Source organism: Trachurus trachurus, assembly GCF_905171665.1.
Source record: "Trachurus trachurus genome assembly, chromosome: 24".
NCBI classification, from domain to species: Eukaryota; Metazoa; Chordata; class Actinopteri; order Carangiformes; family Carangidae; genus Trachurus; species Trachurus trachurus.
The window spans coordinates 21,037,106-21,053,382 of record NC_139910.1 but is presented as its reverse complement, the minus strand read 5'-3'; the positions used below and the strand labels follow the sequence as shown (position 1 = coordinate 21,053,382).

The 16,277-nt window shown below is 41.4% G+C and overlaps 4 protein-coding genes across 4 annotated transcripts; 3 read left to right on the top strand and 1 right to left on the bottom strand.

The window, feature by feature from the left end:
* Positions 1-49: 49 nt before the first annotated feature.
* Positions 50-2,953, bottom strand: hddc2 (HD domain containing 2; the record flags this gene model as incomplete). Its single annotated transcript, XM_084000611.1, has 6 exons — positions 50-774; positions 1,446-1,584; positions 1,660-1,728; positions 1,910-2,012; positions 2,188-2,309; positions 2,879-2,953. The coding sequence occupies 6 exons, from the start codon at positions 2,951-2,953 to the stop codon at positions 638-640; spliced, it is 645 nt and encodes a 214-aa protein (XP_083856737.1). The 3' UTR covers positions 50-637.
* Positions 2,954-3,264: 311 nt separating this feature from the next.
* On the top strand, positions 3,265-4,872 carry cenpw (centromere protein W). The gene is made up of 3 exons (XM_084000870.1): positions 3,265-3,432; positions 3,533-3,646; positions 4,724-4,872. The coding sequence occupies exons 1-3, from the start codon at positions 3,346-3,348 to the stop codon at positions 4,748-4,750; spliced, it is 228 nt and encodes a 75-aa protein (XP_083856996.1). The 5' UTR covers positions 3,265-3,345; the 3' UTR covers positions 4,751-4,872.
* Positions 4,873-8,615: 3,743 nt separating this feature from the next.
* On the top strand, positions 8,616-11,245 carry LOC311007550 (R-spondin-3-like; the record flags this gene model as incomplete). The annotated part of the gene is made up of 5 exons (XM_084000787.1): positions 8,616-8,700; positions 9,096-9,287; positions 9,699-9,839; positions 10,791-10,937; positions 11,049-11,245. The coding sequence occupies 5 exons, from the start codon at positions 8,616-8,618 to the stop codon at positions 11,243-11,245; spliced, it is 762 nt and encodes a 253-aa protein (XP_083856913.1).
* Positions 11,246-12,137: 892 nt separating this feature from the next.
* Positions 12,138-14,345, top strand: LOC311007315 (E3 ubiquitin-protein ligase rnf146-like). Its single transcript, XM_084000452.1, has 2 exons — positions 12,138-12,322; positions 12,953-14,345. The coding sequence occupies exon 2, from the start codon at positions 12,954-12,956 to the stop codon at positions 14,052-14,054; it is 1,101 nt and encodes a 366-aa protein (XP_083856578.1). The 5' UTR covers positions 12,138-12,322; position 12,953; the 3' UTR covers positions 14,055-14,345.
* Positions 14,346-16,277: the final 1,932 nt, after the last annotated feature.

Genomic DNA, 16,277 nt, shown 5'->3' with positions numbered 1-16,277 from the left:
AACCAGGTCTATGCAACATCTTAAGATTGAAGATTTTAAAAATGACTGACTTAAAATAATGTAACTGTTTTCTCTCAACAAAGCTGTGAGTTACTGAGCATGTTATCACTCCCAACAATACAGATTTTCAATATGTTCTACACTCTGTACCGTGAGAAAACACATTACCACCATATTAGAAGTGAATGAATGCTGCTGCAGGAGATTGTGATGGTGCAGTCTTTTTCTATGGATAAACCTTTTATGTAATAGCTGCCACATAATATACATTTAATAACATAGCCAGTGGATTTGTAATGCGCAATAAATCCCTCTGGTTTACCAAATGTTGGTATTAATTTCTCTTCACATCATCTGTGAAAGTTATATAGGTTTTATTGTATTTTTAATCCATTTACAGAAATGTTTAACTACTGTATATGTATATTATCTGGCAGGTTTTACATAGAACCAGGTAGAGCACTTGTATTTATTATAGATGCTGACAGTGATACTGTACTTCACAGGACAGCGTGGATCAAACTTCACATCTGTTCATGTGTGATCATATAACACAGGCGTGTGTGCTGCAGTCCAGTATCTCTGCCCCGCCCCCCGATTAATGAGGTGTAAGTGTGTGTTATAATCAGGACTTGTGTCAAGTCGTGTGTGGTACTGCGCCAGTGGTCTGCGAGTTCCCAGAATTCTTTGTGTCATCTGCTTTAGCCATGTGGCGCCCTCTTTCTTCATTCAAGGAGCTGAGCAGGCGGAGAACGTCTGGGTGGTGGAAACGACCTGAGAACAGGTTAAAAAAAAAGAAAAAAGACAGGCACACATTTTTATCTACCATTTTACACACACTGTGAATCACAATACATACTGTAATTGAAGCAAAATGCTGTGTTGCTGATTCATTCTTGTTACAATAAACAAAAGCATTCAAACCTCAAAGATAAAATATACTGTATTATATGTAATGCTCTCTGGTGTTAGTATTTTGTAGTTCAGTGTGCTCAGAGTGACCGTGTTTGTTTCCAGTGAGACTTGTTTCCAGTATTGAGGATAAATGAGCTTACTTTGAGACATGTATGAAGGGTTTAGTTGGTGAGAAAGAGTTTTGGAGGTGAGATGAACAGTTTGGCTGAGATGCATGATGGAAATGTGGACTGAGCTACGAGTTTTTAAAAAGTCGCTTCAGTATTGACTAACGCTTGTTAGCAATTGAAAAAAACTGTCACCCATTAAATCAAACTTTAGTAACGGGAAATGGTAAACAAAGAGTTTCTCATTTGAATTAGGTTCAACTATGGGTTATTGATTGGTCTATCAATCAAATAACTGTTGCAATTCTAAAAAACAATATAATACGGATGTGATTTATAATAAGAAAACTAAAAGAGGGAAACACAGAGAAGCAGATGGTGGTGAAATACACAGGCGAAGAGCACGACAGACTTCAGACTCACCATTGGTGGAGTCAAAGAACTCCTGCAGTCTTCCTGGCGCTCCCTCTAACTCCTCGTACTCGTGAGCCTGCAGGATCATCTCCAGGAGGTCGAACTGCTTCACCAGTCTGGCCTCCGGGCTGCTCTGACTTTCATATTCCTGTGGATACAACAAAGTGTTTGTTATGCTGCTCATTTCAATTCTGCTGACTATTAGATTAATTTCATTACTTACCTCCCACAGTCCGTAAATCTCCTGTTTGAGCTCGTCTGGCACAAGACCTGATAGATGTCTCATCGCTTCCTATGAGATGAGAGATGTTAAGACAGTCACAGCAACGGCTTCATATTACAGACCAATCCAAGACACATAAAGAATATACAACCTAGTACAGTGTCAGCAACACAGAGTGTTGTATTGTATTTAACACTTCAAGTGACCTCTGTTGTGTGTGGGTGTAATGACAGTGCTGATGGTCTCTTGCCTCTTCTCTCCTGTGTTTCTCTGCTTTACTGATGTTGTCTGACGGAGCGATATCTCCCACAATGCATTCTGCCATGTCGTGAACCAGGGCCAGCTTTATACACCTGAGGACGGACAGGTAATCAATCAGACAACTCATTTTATGTCACAGCTTCATTGTGGACACTGTTTATTGTGGATGTTCATAATTTGCTCAGTGGATTTTCTACTCAGACTGTAGATAATAACTCACTTTTCATTTTGCAGTGAAGAGTTTGCAGTGTGGTGTGTATGACTCACCTGTCCTTGTCCACTGTGGGGTCAGTGATGGTCAGAGACATCATGGCCATGCGGTACATGTGGTCTGACACACTCTCTGGTTTCTTAACATTCCTGTACACCCAGCCAGTCCGTGGGACCCTCTACAGGTGACATCACCCAGACACACAAGTCATCACAGACACAGGGGGGAGAAGATGGAAATAAATATCTCATGATTCACTTCACCATTAGTGAGTCTACACTTTATGTGCAATTTTTATTTGCAACTACTTTTTCTTTGTTTTTGATCAAATTGTATTTTCAGGTTATGCACTGTTACCTGAACAAAACAAAAGATTTGAAAGGTCTTGAACCTTTCCACTGTTAGGAAAAATGTTAAACGATAATGTTTTTATTTAGTGAGTTTAGTGTGTGTGTGTGTGTGTGTGTGTGTGTGTGTGTGTGTGTGTGTGTGTGTGTGTGTGTGTGTGTGTGTGTGTGTGTGTGTGTGTGTGTGTGTGTGTGTGTGTGCTGCAGAGAGAGAATGCTGAGCTGCACATTCAATAAGCCAGAGGCAAACCTCTTACTGTAGCCTATTAACAGCAGCACCAGTAAAACACTTTGAACTGACAAACTGAGCCCAGTCTCACGGTCAGAGTTATTAATATTCATTTTTTGAAGGAGCACAACGTCGCCATAAAGATGACCTGAGTTTGGAGAGAAATCTTACTTTGAGTTGCCCGATAAGTTTCATAAACTGCAGCATATTGCTCGTGCCGGCTGCTGTCTCCATGGAGGCCGCCATTACTATTTGTCGCTAATGTAACAACGTCTACAGCCGCTGGGTGGCGGTATCACAGCAACAAGTCGATGAAAAGAGACATGACTCACTTAAATCCCGGACAGTAGATTTTCTTCTGTTTATGTAGATATCGGAAAGGATAATTTGACGTTTTTTTTTGTCTTCGGTCTGGACATGACGTTTTAGTTTCCCTACTAAAATTATAGAAATGACAAAAAGCGGTAGATGGCAGAAATGCAACAAACGTTGACGTAAGCGGCACGAAAAGCCCAGAAGAAGAAGACTGACACCGGAAGTCAGAGAAGCGGGAAATAGGAAAACGTAAACAAACTTTTGCTTCGGAAAAGAAGGAATATTTGTGTGAACATTTGTTTCGCACCGAAGATTTTGTCAAAATGCTCAACAAGGCACCAAGACTGAAAAGCACCATAAAGGCGAAGGCGAAGGGTGACGTAAATATGGGCTCGGCGTCGGAGGCGATGGTAAGAAACCGTCCGTGTTAACGTTAGTTCAAACCGGGGGGTGGCTTTGTTTACGGCTAATGTTGCTAAAATAACACCAGTAACAAACTGTTTTCCTCAGATTGAGCTGCTGACGCTGTTGTTCCTGAACAACCTGGCAGAGGAGGCGAAAGCCCAGGCGTTTGAAGAAAAATCGGCGACGATCAGAGCCCAGCATGTGAAAGCAGTTTCCAAGGTTAGTGTAAGTTATCCACTGGCTGGCTGAATGACTAACAACTAAACTGTAGCCTGGATGTATTCTACTAGATTAGAACCGTAAATGACTGACACGCGAGGCCACTTGAAAATAGTTGTACGTTGAAAAATCTCCGACGAGAACCGCTGGTCGAGATTATTATCATTATTAATTACTCTGATATATTTAGCAATTTAAATCGGTTGGTCTACAAAATGTCAGCATATTATAATTAAAATGCTCTTCACTGTTTTCTGATACTAAGTGCTGCCCGTAAATGCTTGATTAGCCTAGTTTGTTCAGATTCAGTTTGCTATCGAGGATTTGCACATTTACATTAGAGATTAAAACTAATGAAACTGCTCAAAATTATCTAAGGAATTAACAGTCATTAGAATAGTTGGAGATTATCTTTTAATTGCTGCCACCGATCAACCCTGAGGTCATTGATCAAGTCTAACTAATTGAGCCTGTACAATCCTCTTAAAAAATGATGGAGAGTCAAAGACTCAGTAGAATCAATAACTGCATGTTGCCTGCTAGAGGTGCCTGATGAGTATCAGGATCTCTTCCTACTTTTCAACTGAAATAAGACTCAAACATTTTGTCATTCATGTAAAAAACACACAAATTTATACATACCGGTATAGTACATTTGTTCAGACGCAATCATTTATGAACGGTAACATTACAAGACTGAAACATACACGTTCAAAATACTTGTTTTAGCGTTGCAGGATCAATTTAAATTGGCACTGTAGCCAAATGCAACATTGAAATCACAGGAGCTGCCATGTAGTTCTGCTGAGGCATAGACACAGTGCTGTTATAGACATGCACCAGACTACAAGGAAAGGAAGCGTTTCATGCCAGGTCCAACAAAAAACACATTCATCATCGTCATCACTAAAAATCTGATAAAAATAACGTGCAATGATAATATGCATCCCCCCCTTTTTCATACAACTAATTCCTATCACTAGTTAGTCCTTTTTGATGTTTTTGCTCACTAATATACTTACTAATCTTTAACATTTTGAACGGGAAGTAGATTTACAATTTTTTTTTTCTTCATAGAAAATACTGAAAAAAGCAAGAGGATGAAGACAGTGAAGTCCATCATTTTTGTTTTTTTGGACTTAATTTTGTAATAAAGCTGAGAAATGTTTTTTTTTTTTTCTTTTTAGAACATAGCCTATATCATTTTTCTTTGCTGTGAAATTTAACTTTATGTTTTTGTAATTATGCAATAAAATGCTAAAATTCCTGTCATTCCTTTTTTTTTTTTATTCTTGATTAAATTCTTCTTAATCATATAACGAGGCTTATGACAAATAATATTTAACTCATTTATCTCAGACCCACAACCTCCAATGCTAAAAAACAACACCTTTGACTGCTGCCACCATTATCTTGACTTTCACATCAGCAAGCCAATGTAAAAAACCTGTGTGCTTGAGATCAGACTGAACAACCTTTATCAAAAACACAGTTCTTCAAGATATGGATGTTTCAGCCTATTCTGTACTTTCAGATCTCCTCACTTCTGTTTATCATCCGTCATGCTTGGTTTTTTTTAAGCTGCAGGCCACACAGCTTCTTCGCTGAATGTTGGCTCAGCCCTTTTTCCAAATTCCTCATCTTTTCACGCTATATATCTTATTTGTGTGCTCTGATGCTGTCCTGTTCATTCCTTATCGTTGCGCTACCCGTGCTACTAGATGCATGGCATGACCTGGATTTACTCAACAGGGAACATCCAGCTTACCTGTTAAAAGACGCTGATAAGAGCCTGTTTGCAAGTTCAGTCGTGTGAACTGTAACTGACAACAGTTTGTGAAATCTGGCTGTCATCCTTGCACACACCTTACCTATATGCGTTAACCTTTTATTTTTATTATTCAGTGTTGTTTTTTGTCTTGTCGTACAGTGTTATCATCTGCCTTTTGTAGGTGTTTGAGCATTGAAAAGGTCAAAGTGAGATTGTTCATCTTTTGCTCGGTCATACTGTATGTGTTACATTTTTATGAACCTGCCAATGAATCATCTTTTCCACCAGAACCTCGGCGGCGGGTGCTTTCTGTTTCACATTATAGTGGAATTTTGAACAACCCTTTCAGAATTTATCCTTTTTGAGACTTGACACGTATTAAAACAGCAAATCATTAATTTGAAAATCAATCCAAGGATGATGTCTTCTTTGCTTGCTGTTCACCTCTATAATGATTTTTTTTTTTGTTTTCTTTCTGTTTTTGGTGGTTCTGACATTCCTCTGCCTACCGTGGCTATTTTCTTCAAGAATCTGATCTGGCACCCCACTGAGGTTAGCCATGTTATATTTATGTTCCAAGTCAGGTTGAGGGGATGTTACTAGTTTGTAGAGCCCCTCCCTGTTGACATATGACCCCAGACACACCTCTCTTTCACCAGTCCCTGTCCAGCTCTTCTGTTATCACAGATTCACGCTCAATCCCAAAGAGTTTGACTGTTTCCTCCCAAATCTCAAATGGCCATCAGTCCTTTTCAGTGGCGAGGGAGTTAAACCTCTTTCCACTCTCCTGTTATATATGTGCTCAGCTGTCAAAGCCTTATCTATAAATCTACTGCATGTAGAATGATGGATGATATTGTTCTGTAGCAGCACATCCACAAGCTCCACTTGGGTATTTTCTTGTCCGTTTCTGTAGGTTTGCTCTTTTCTTGAGCGATTTGAAAAACATACTCCTCTTACTTACATTTAAGAAATAAAGAAGTAGCCCAGCCTTGCTTTGCCTGTCCAGAGCACAGGTTTGAGCACCTGTTGACAATTTAAGCCAGCCAGCATAACCCTGTCCAGCTCCTCTATCTGGCTGTGTGTCTTTTAACTCTCATCTTTCTCAGATAAATCACTTCCACTGTAGTAGCCCACTGCAGAAGTCCTGCTGGGTCCTTTTTTTGACATTTTTCCAGAGAAGTCCAGAAGTTAGAAAGCATGGCAGTCCATCTTGGCAGAGATGTTATTTTGATCACTTGCTGTGCCTGCCTTAATAAGGAGCACATGGTTTCCTGGGTTTCGAGCGTGCCACGGTTTCTTTCTTCTTCAGGAATAGGATTATATCAGCCTAAAAACAAAATGACATGTCATTTAGAAATAATCTTGAAGAATATCGCTAAAGTTAGCCTTTTTTGGAATTGTTGATGCCATAAGAACTGACAGGATCTTGAGACCACAGGTTTCATGGATCGTGGAGGAAAACCAATTCCAGGAAAAACTTTCTCCACAAGAGGAAACACTGGAGAGTTCAAATGGGTTCTGAAGAAATGGAAGAAGAATCGCAGCGTTCCCAAAACAGACGATGATACACACCGGGGATGCCAAACAACAAATCCTCTGGAGGACTGAAGCTTTCAGCACCTGGTGGTTTTATGGGAATCATCGATCCTTTCTGACACCTTCAGTTCTTTAGTTTTGTGTTCTCATTCAGACGTAGTCAACTCCCTCTATATTTTTGGTATTCATTTCCTGAACTCTGTTCACTCATTTCTTAATTGAAAACATAAAGAACCCATTCGTAGCTAAGTTGAGCTAAATATGAAAACGTTCGGTACATGGGAATTGCAATTTTTCTTTCTGAGTTATTTCATCATTTCAACCAGCCTGCGGGAGAAAAAGTTGGTGTTGACGTTGTGATGAAAGCTTCAAAAGCATAGCCACGACTTTTTTCATTTTAAATAGAACCAAATGAAAAATTTTGTTTTCACAGTCACACACTCACCCCACAGTACCATTGGATCTGCCAATTATTTAAAGATGTGACATAGCAGGATTAGAGGGGTTTGTGCAGTTAATGTACCACAGTCATATCTATAGATGCACAATGTATCAACCACCTGTTGTTGTTCTTCAAGGTTTGCGTGCTAATGTTTAGCAAAACAGTGAAAAAGCGACCGGGCTTGCATAGTTCCCCTTTAAAAAGATTAAAGCCAAGCTTTAAATAACTTTAAATAATGAAAATATCATGATGTTTGTCAAATAGCCATCTATTTCTTTTTGAGAATTTAGATAATATTATTATCGTCTGACTATATTATAACATTTAAAAGAGCTGACTCTTTGAAAAATAATATTATTTTGGAAGTTCCATTAAATATTAAAGTTCTTAAAATCACATCTCAAAATGTCAAATGTATTGATCATGTGAATGTTTTTCATTTTAAAAGTTTCTCTGCTGCATACAATATCTCTCACTTCATACGAGACATCTGCTCCTTCAGTATTTTACTGAATTCCACTGGTTTCCACATCATGTTTGTGTAAGTCGTTGATTGGATCAGTATTGTCCTTCCAGCTGTGATGCCACTAAATCCTGCTCGTAAGTTAAAGTCAGATTTCGGGAGTGCAGACAAATGTCCCCCCCCCCTTCACCAGATGCAGTGATGTAACAAAAGGCAAAGCACTGTTTTGAGAAGATCGGTTAGCAGAGAGATGGTTTTAAATGAGTCATATTATCATGCAGACAAGGCAGTATTATCAGTCACAGTCTGTGTACTGGGCAACAGACACTGGATGTGATAATGGATCAGGAGGAGGGTCGAGTGAGGAGTAAAACACAGGAGAGGAGGGTGGGAGTGTGTGTGTCTTTGTAGGAAGACGGTTCACAGCAGCACAGCTCAACCCAAACTTTACATCAGCTCTGGGTCTCGACTGTCATATGATGGTTTCTCCTCTGTTTGCATTCTTCATGGCATTCTGCCGGCTTGAGTGATCTCATGGAATGCACATGGGGTTTTTCCTCAAGAAAACATTTCTGCGCTCGACTGCTGTCTCATCCAGACTGGAGTCTCTACATGGGTCCAGCTGAATGAATTTCATGGTGAAATTCACGGGTTTATTTATCATTTTTTATTTAAAACAAACGTACCACAAGGGATTTGGGATGTGATGCCAAGTGTCTTTGCTGACCCAATGCTGTGCTGACGCTGACGGAAAATGCCGATACCAATATTAATTTGGATTCTGCACTTCATGAATCTTCCAAAAGGCCTCGACAACACAAAGAGTCTGCGACACAGACGTAAGTTTTTGAGCATAACTCATCTTCTCCGCTGCTCCAGTACTGCTTTGACATGGCTGCTGTTGTGAAATGTTTCATACTTTTTGTTATTTTTTCTTGTTGAAGATACTAAACAGTAGACACAACATGTGCAGACAATAAGTCTCTTCTTTCAGCTTTCAGAGAACAATGTTGTCATAGATTTCTATCAGTTTTACCCATTTGCACACTGACACTACCAATCTCACAGCCTGTCTATGAGCTAAATTGTCTGTGTAATTTAGTTCTTTACATAGAGAATGGAGTATTTCACTTCCACGAACATGGAAAGATTAAACTCTACTCTGTCTTACTGTAGTAATGCTCCCACACACACTACTGTGTTTATATCTTTACTTACCTCTTATCCATAACAGGTAGCTCTTCAGTGAGCAGACTCTGTCCAGCAGGTTGTGCATCGTGCTCGACCCTGAATGGCTGTCTGTCCTGCAAACCTCGCCTCTTCTTCCACCTGGAGCTGCACGGGATGAGGCAGAGGGGCAGCTGCTTGTCCTCCTGTCCCCAGGGTCACTATGGCATGCGCTCGCCACAAATCAACACCTGTACCAGTAGGTAGCAATGAACACATGTTAGAGCAGTGGAATTATGTTTTTTTTTTTTTTTTTTTAAGTATATTTTTTTGGCGTTTTTGCCTTTATTCGATAGCACAGTGAGATAGACAGGAAAGGGGGAGGCAGAGAGAGGGGGAACGACATGCAGGAAAGGTCTGCCCGACGCGGGACTCGAACCGGGGACGCCTGCGTTGAGGACTGTAGTCTCTACATGGGGCGGCCGCCTTAACCACTGCGCCACGCACCGCCCCAGAGCAGTGGAATTATGTTTGAAGCTACTTTGAGTTTACGCTAAAAGATTTTAAAAATACCCTCTCTGCTAAGAAGGGTGTATAAAAGAGCAACATCTTTTGGTGTCCTGAAGCTGTGGTCACTCTGCACTGACTACAGTTCACTCTTTTTGCACAGGATGCAAAGAGGACTGCGCTTTCTGCTTTGGTGAAAATTTCTGCACTCGCTGCCGTCAGGGCCACTTTCTATTACGAGGAAAATGTGATGAAAGCTGTCCAAATGGGCTGACGGCAAATGCGGCATTGCGAGAATGCACAGGTGGGTAACTGTAGGGCTGCAACTAACGATTATTTTCATTATCGATTAATCCATTGATTATGTAAACGATTAATCGATTAGTTTTAGGTCAATATTTTAAAATGTTAAAAAAAATGTTGAAAAATGTCAATCAGTGTTTCCCAAACCACACGGTGATGTCCTCAAATGTCTTAGATACTCATGTATTGTTGTAAAGTAACAAAGGAACCAGAAATATTCACATTTAAGAAGCTAGAATGAGAGAATATGGACTTTTTTTTCCTTAAACTACTCAAACCACACAGGCAGGTGGTGAAGAAGGCAAATTCGATCTTGTTTGATCATTCCCACCCCCTTCATCAACACTTTAAGCTCCTCCCCTCTGGCACCCGCTTTAGCTTCCCCCCAGTCAGAACCAACAGATACAAACACTCATTCACCCCCACAGCTATCACCCTCCTTAATGCGGGGAAAAGGAGGTAGTCACGCAGTCACTTTGTTTTTGCACTTTTATTTATTTATTTATTATGGTCATGTCCATGTATTTTTAGATTTTGATCGATTGTTGTTTTTATCTTCTTCTGGATTTTTATAGTGGCTTGTTGCTTTTCACCTGCCATCATTGTTGTAGTGCTGTGTTCCCTGTTCCTTGTCCCTTTGTCTCTCCATGTCTTTGTTTGCCTGTTATGTATTTTAAATGTTGAAGCAGTTGCTGCAAAACACTTGCCCGTTTCGGGACAATAAAGGAATTTACTTACTTACTTACTTACTTACTTACTTACTCAAACCGATAATTCGATTATCAAAATAGTTCACTGATAATTGTTTGATTAATTGATTCATTGTTGCAGCTCTAGGACACTGTCACTACTGCATGTTATTAATTTAGTGCTGTAGCGTGCATGTATCCGCTTCACCATGACGTCAGGAAGCTACTGCACAGTGTAAAATGTCTGTGTCCTTCTGTCTCAGAGTGTCCTGCAGGCTGTGAGGTGTGTGTGACCAGAAACATGTGTGTGAAGTGCAGAGCAGATCTATACTCCTTCCATGGACAGTGCCACTCTACCTGCCCAGGTGGCTCTGAGCCTGACGTACAGCTCATGCAGTGCCTCCCCCAAGGTGAGATATATACTGTGTTTTTTTATAACATCCAGCGTGCTTCTCTACTGTCTAGTTTTTCATCTTCTCCCAGCAGTAAGAGTGTTATTAATCATCTGCTGCCTCCTGCAGTGCACTGTGAGGTTGGGGAATGGACAGAGTGGGGTCCATGTGTTCAGAAAAGGAGAATACAGGCCCACAGGAGGGGAGAGGAGACACGTATCCGACAAGTTCTGCAGTCCCCCAGTGTCTTTGGTGACCCCTGCCCACACGTGTCAGAGTTCAGGAGGTGTGTTGTGAAAATGAGACAGAAGCCAAGTAGGTTTTAATGAGTTCACATTTGCTGACATCTCAGATGTCAGATATTGACCTTTTTATTGCACATGTCACATTGGTGTGTAACAAGTAACTGTAACAAGTTAAGATAATTGTTCATTATAAGAATGCAGGTGAAAATTGCAGTTCAACATAAAGTAGCCTTGTTTGGCTGTCGGTATAGATGGTATCCACCTTTGGTAAACTTGTTTAACATACTGGTGTAAGTGTAATTCATTGTTCTTTTGACAACTCTTGCACATTGTTTTCTTGCTTGCAATAAAATGTATCAAGGAAAGATGTTGTGGTCCTCAGTGGCTTATGAAAAAAAAAAACTGGACATAATGAACAGTCATTAAACATCAATTACACAAATAGAGGCCAATAGGTCTTTTTCGTGAGAGACTTTTTTGGAATTTCACAGGCAAAGAAAAGCACATGTGAAAATAATAAAATTAGTTATAGCTGAATTCCATTTAGCTGATTTAGTTTCAGGATTCTGGCACAGTGTTCACTGACTCACTGTCACTCTGTCAAATCTCACTGAGACACTTCAGAAGAGCGGAGCCACTGGTATGTTATTAGTAACACCTGTGTACTATGCTCTTATCAGCCCCACATGAGATAGATATCCGAATTCTTATAGATAGATAGATAGATAGATAGATAGATAGATAGATGGATAGATAGATGGATAGATATATTTCCATATGGAGAAATGATAATAAATGAAAAATGTACAAAACAAGCACAAATCCATTTACTAAAAGGAAAAAGAGACCTCAGCCTCAGTGTAAAGGGCTGTCCTTGTTGAAAGCACAATAAACTTTGTCTCACCTACTGGGTGTATGAAGCTCTTCCCATGACACATGAACACAGTAGATCTACAGAACATGTGGAGCGGCGCTGGAAACGACGTGAGGGGGATCCAGGCGCATTCAAGTCGGATGGGCTTGGCCAGAGCCGAGCTACACCAGCAACGCAGTCTTTATTTGGCGTAAAGAACTTTGGAACTAAATATAAATGCGGCTACATAAATATATTCATCTGCACTTCTGCAAAGAAAGCTTCTAGAGGCACCTTACGCTCAGGTGAGTGTTTCAACACGGGAGGGAAATGCACAGGAAACGACCTGGTGGCTAACAGGCTAGCTAACGTTACATATGCTAAAGTACTGTAGCTGTTGGACCAACGTCAACTGAATGTTTGTCCCTAGTGTGAAGTCCGTTAACTACAGTGTTACTTTACAGACCGACTGCTAACATTAGCGTGACGGGGATGTACGTACTTTAAGATAACAGCTAGTCCAGCTAGCAAATTAGCGAGTTAGCAAACGTTAGCCTAGCACCTAACCTAGTTGCGTGGGGAACGATAACTGTCAAACAGAGGTGGGCCTTTGTTCAGCTGACAGCTGTCTGTTACAGTATACTCCTATCTGTTAGTTTCAGATACTCCATCCTGACATGCAGTACAGACGTTTGTTTATTTATTTCATTAGCACTCGGCGACGTTAGCAGGAAAATAACTTTGTGCTGAGTGTATATGAGGGCGTTCCCAAAACTGTCAACAGAGCAGGGTACGGTCCCGACAGCATGTCCATGTTCCAACCAGCCAGACAGTACATTAATACCTTTGACAGTCTATGATTAATACAAGTACACAACTATTGCACCACATGCATGTTTGCAGCCGGATAAACATTGCTCTGTGTGTCTCCGCAGCATGGCAGGCTGTGGAGAAGTGGACTGCTCAGTGAATGCCCTGGCTCCCTCCAAGCTCAAAGAGGAAGTAGGAGATACTTGTGCCACAGACTCCACCAGCTCCTCCACCACCACCACCACCACCACACCAGAGTGTGCTATCTGCCTGCAGACCTGTGTCCATCCTGTACGCCTCCCATGTTGCCACGTCTTCTGTTACCTGTGCGTGAAAGGCGCCTCCTGGCACAGCAAACGTTGTGCTCTTTGTCGACAAGAGGTCCCGGAGGACTTCCTTGAGCGGCCAGTTCTCCTCTCAGTCGAGGAACTGAAGGCTGCAGCAGCAGGGGTGACCCGAAGCGGAGGTTCAGGGGATGGCGGTTCCCGCGGAGACTATGCATGGTACTATGAGGGTCGCAACGGCTGGTGGCAGTATGATGAGAGAACCAGCCGTGAACTGGAGGAGGCCTTTGCCAAGGGCAGGAAGAGCACAGAGATGCTGATTGCAGGATTTCTTTATGTGGCCGACTTGGAGAACTTGGTGCAGTATCGCCGGAATGAGCATGGCCGCAGGCGCAAGATAAAGCGGGATGCTGTAGATATCCCCAAGAAGGGAGTAGCGGGACTGAGGTTGGACCCTGAAACTGCACCTACCCCTGCTTTACCAGTTGCCACCCCAGCAGCAACAGAACGTGTCAGCTCAGCAGATGGATCGGACACTGCAAGCCAACCGCAGTCTTCGTCATTTGGGATTTTGTCTCTTCCCCCTGTTAGGCCCCCAACACTGCTGGGACGCCATGTCCTTCCTTCCAATAGTTTGTCCCCCTCACCTTCAACCCTGGAAGAATCTTTCTCCCAGCTCCTGGTCAGCCAGCCAGAGGGGGAAGAGGTGGAAGGAGACAGTGAGCTCCAAGTATATGAGTACACATCTGGGAACAGTGACAGCGAGGAGGAGAATGTAAGTGATAGAGGGAGAGCAGAGTCAGTGCCACCAAGAGGACATGGACCAGGAGCACTAAGAGAGAGTCAGCCAACCAGAATGCCTCCGAGGGGCCGGCCCTCCCACTCTGCACTCAGTCTCCGCTCACGTAGTCCCGATGGACAGTGCACTGTGACAGAAGTGTGACTGCTAGTGGACAGTGGTCTGTCCTTGATGACAGATCTTAACTATTATCAGTTGAGCAAAAACGTGTGAAAACTAGTATGCATCTTTTAAAGGTCCCTTGAAACGAATTTTATTTTATTTCTGTTATAAGATCCTTCCTGCCCTCGATTGTGTGCCATATGATCCTTCAAATGCAATTTACCTATCAAAATAATCTTGGGTCATACAGCAATGTGCTGTATTTTCATGCAGACATGCCTGAAACTGTCAAAAATATTACAATATTTAAGCCGTTTCAAAGGACCTTCTTGAAGACTCCAGGGCAAAAAGTTGCTGTGACAAACTGTAGCAACTTCTGAGCAATGCTGTCAAAACACAACCATCTGTCACTGTCTTTACATAAGTCTCTGAAATGAAACTAGTCCCCTTTTCTCTAATCTCTTCAACTCACGGTTCAATTTTTCTTTCTTATTTTGGAGTGATGATATAAAAATCAAGCTTAAATGTAGCACCTTATGTACCAGTTACAGATGGTTAAAACTGCTTCTGCTTTGCTGATTAGGTTTATTTTGAAGTAATGAAGTTTTAATCAGGACCTAATTATTAAGTATTTAAACTGAAGTTTGTGTTGTGTGTGCGTGTGTGTTTGTATGTTTAAGTTTACGAAGGGCAAAACCTTGTGTTTTCTTTGTTTTGGTGTGAAAGTCTTGTTTTAATGATGTGTGTTTGACTTGTTGTTGAGTGGTGTTGGGTGCTTAAAAGATGCTGGCAGAACCACTGGAAAGTATGAGGCTATATATGTAGGGAGACATTTAGATTTCTATTTCTTGTCATAGTACTCTGGATGGGGCTACTATCAAAAGCACTGGCAATGACATACATGGGTGAGCTCAAGCTCTACTCATGCTGTTTTTTCTCCTTTTTGCTCCAGCTGCTATTTAACTGTCAACTTTTCATGGTTAGTATCTTACTGTGTGAATTATCTAAAGAAAACTGTCTGTGTGTGGTGTAACCCCTGTGGTGTTTTTGTCAAGTTATTAAAGTGTTTATGTATCATTTAAAATCACATGTTGCCTGATTTTCACACAATACACTGAAGGCTATGTTACTGAATTATGGGAGGACTGAAGTGGCACAGATCCACGAGCCTGTTTGCAATGTGTGTCCAGGCTTCAATCTAAATTCAATGTACCTGAAGACTCCACAGGGTGGAGCTGTTGCACAAATGTAATCCTCCTTTACTCCACCTGTTGTCCAGGGCTGTAGAAGCTCCAGAGAGGCTGCTGTGAAAACCTCCCAAACAGATACTGAGAGCTCAAGTCAAAACAAACAGGCTGTTGTGGGTTGAACAGTTAGACATTGTGTACACATGTGCATTACAACATAACTGAAGTTAAAGAATAAAGTTAAATATTAACCTAATCCCGAGGTGTCAAATAATTTCTCCAATGTGATGCTCCTCAGTTATTTCACGTATAATTTATATATAGGGGCGGTGCGTGGCGCAGTGGTTAAGGCGACCGCCCCATGTAGAGGCTATAGTCCTCAGCGCAGGCGTCCCCGGTTCGAGTCCCGCATCGGACAGACCTTTCCTGCATGTCAGTCCCCCTCTCTCTGCCTCCCCCATTCCTGTCTATCTCTACTGAACTATCAAATAAATGCAAAAAAAGCCAAAAAATATACTTAAAAAAATAAAATAAAATAATTTATATATAGGCTATTTGAAGAACATTAGCTCTCATGCTGAAGTTGTTAACCTCACAGTCACAGTTGAGCTGATGACTCTGACCTGAAGTCACCTGACTATTATGGGCAGGTACTGGATATAACCTCAGAAACTAAGGCTGAAGGCCAATGCCTTGTAAATGGTTTCAAGAAACTAGTGGTTTTGTAATTCCCTGCGGAGAAATCATTTCTCTAAACTAATTTATTCTTTGACAATGTGAAAAATAGCATTTTTTCCTCTAGTAATTTTTTTCTGCTGTGTGGTTTTGCTCTTGTCTCATACCAATGTAAAAGACTGTGGGACCCTGCCAAAAGAAACAGACCCCTGCCACCCATGCAGCTGAGCTGCAGCATTTGCCAGTTGAAGAAAACCACAGGTTCATTGTGTTCAATCCGAATGTGACTTGAATTAAAAATGAGGTTTAATGAGCCAAGAATTTGCCTTGGTGTCTTTTCAGAGCTTCCACAGAACTGTGTGAAAGCAACAATGACTGCTTTTGAATCTTTTGGGCATAATTT

Coding starts and splice junctions, on each gene's coding strand:
- LOC311007315 (XM_084000452.1), top strand. CDS start 12,954: ATGGCAGGCTGTGGAGAAGTGGACTGCTCAGTGAATGCCCTGGCTCCC.
- cenpw (XM_084000870.1), top strand. CDS start 3,346: ATGCTCAACAAGGCACCAAGACTGAAAAGCACCATAAAGGCGAAGGCG. Junction 3,433..3,532: donor GCTCGGCGTCGGAGGCGATG/GTAAGAAACCGT, acceptor TGTTTTCCTCAG/ATTGAGCTGCTGACGCTGTT. Junction 3,647..4,723: donor ATGTGAAAGCAGTTTCCAAG/GTTAGTGTAAGT, acceptor TTTTCTTCATAG/AAAATACTGAAAAAAGCAAG.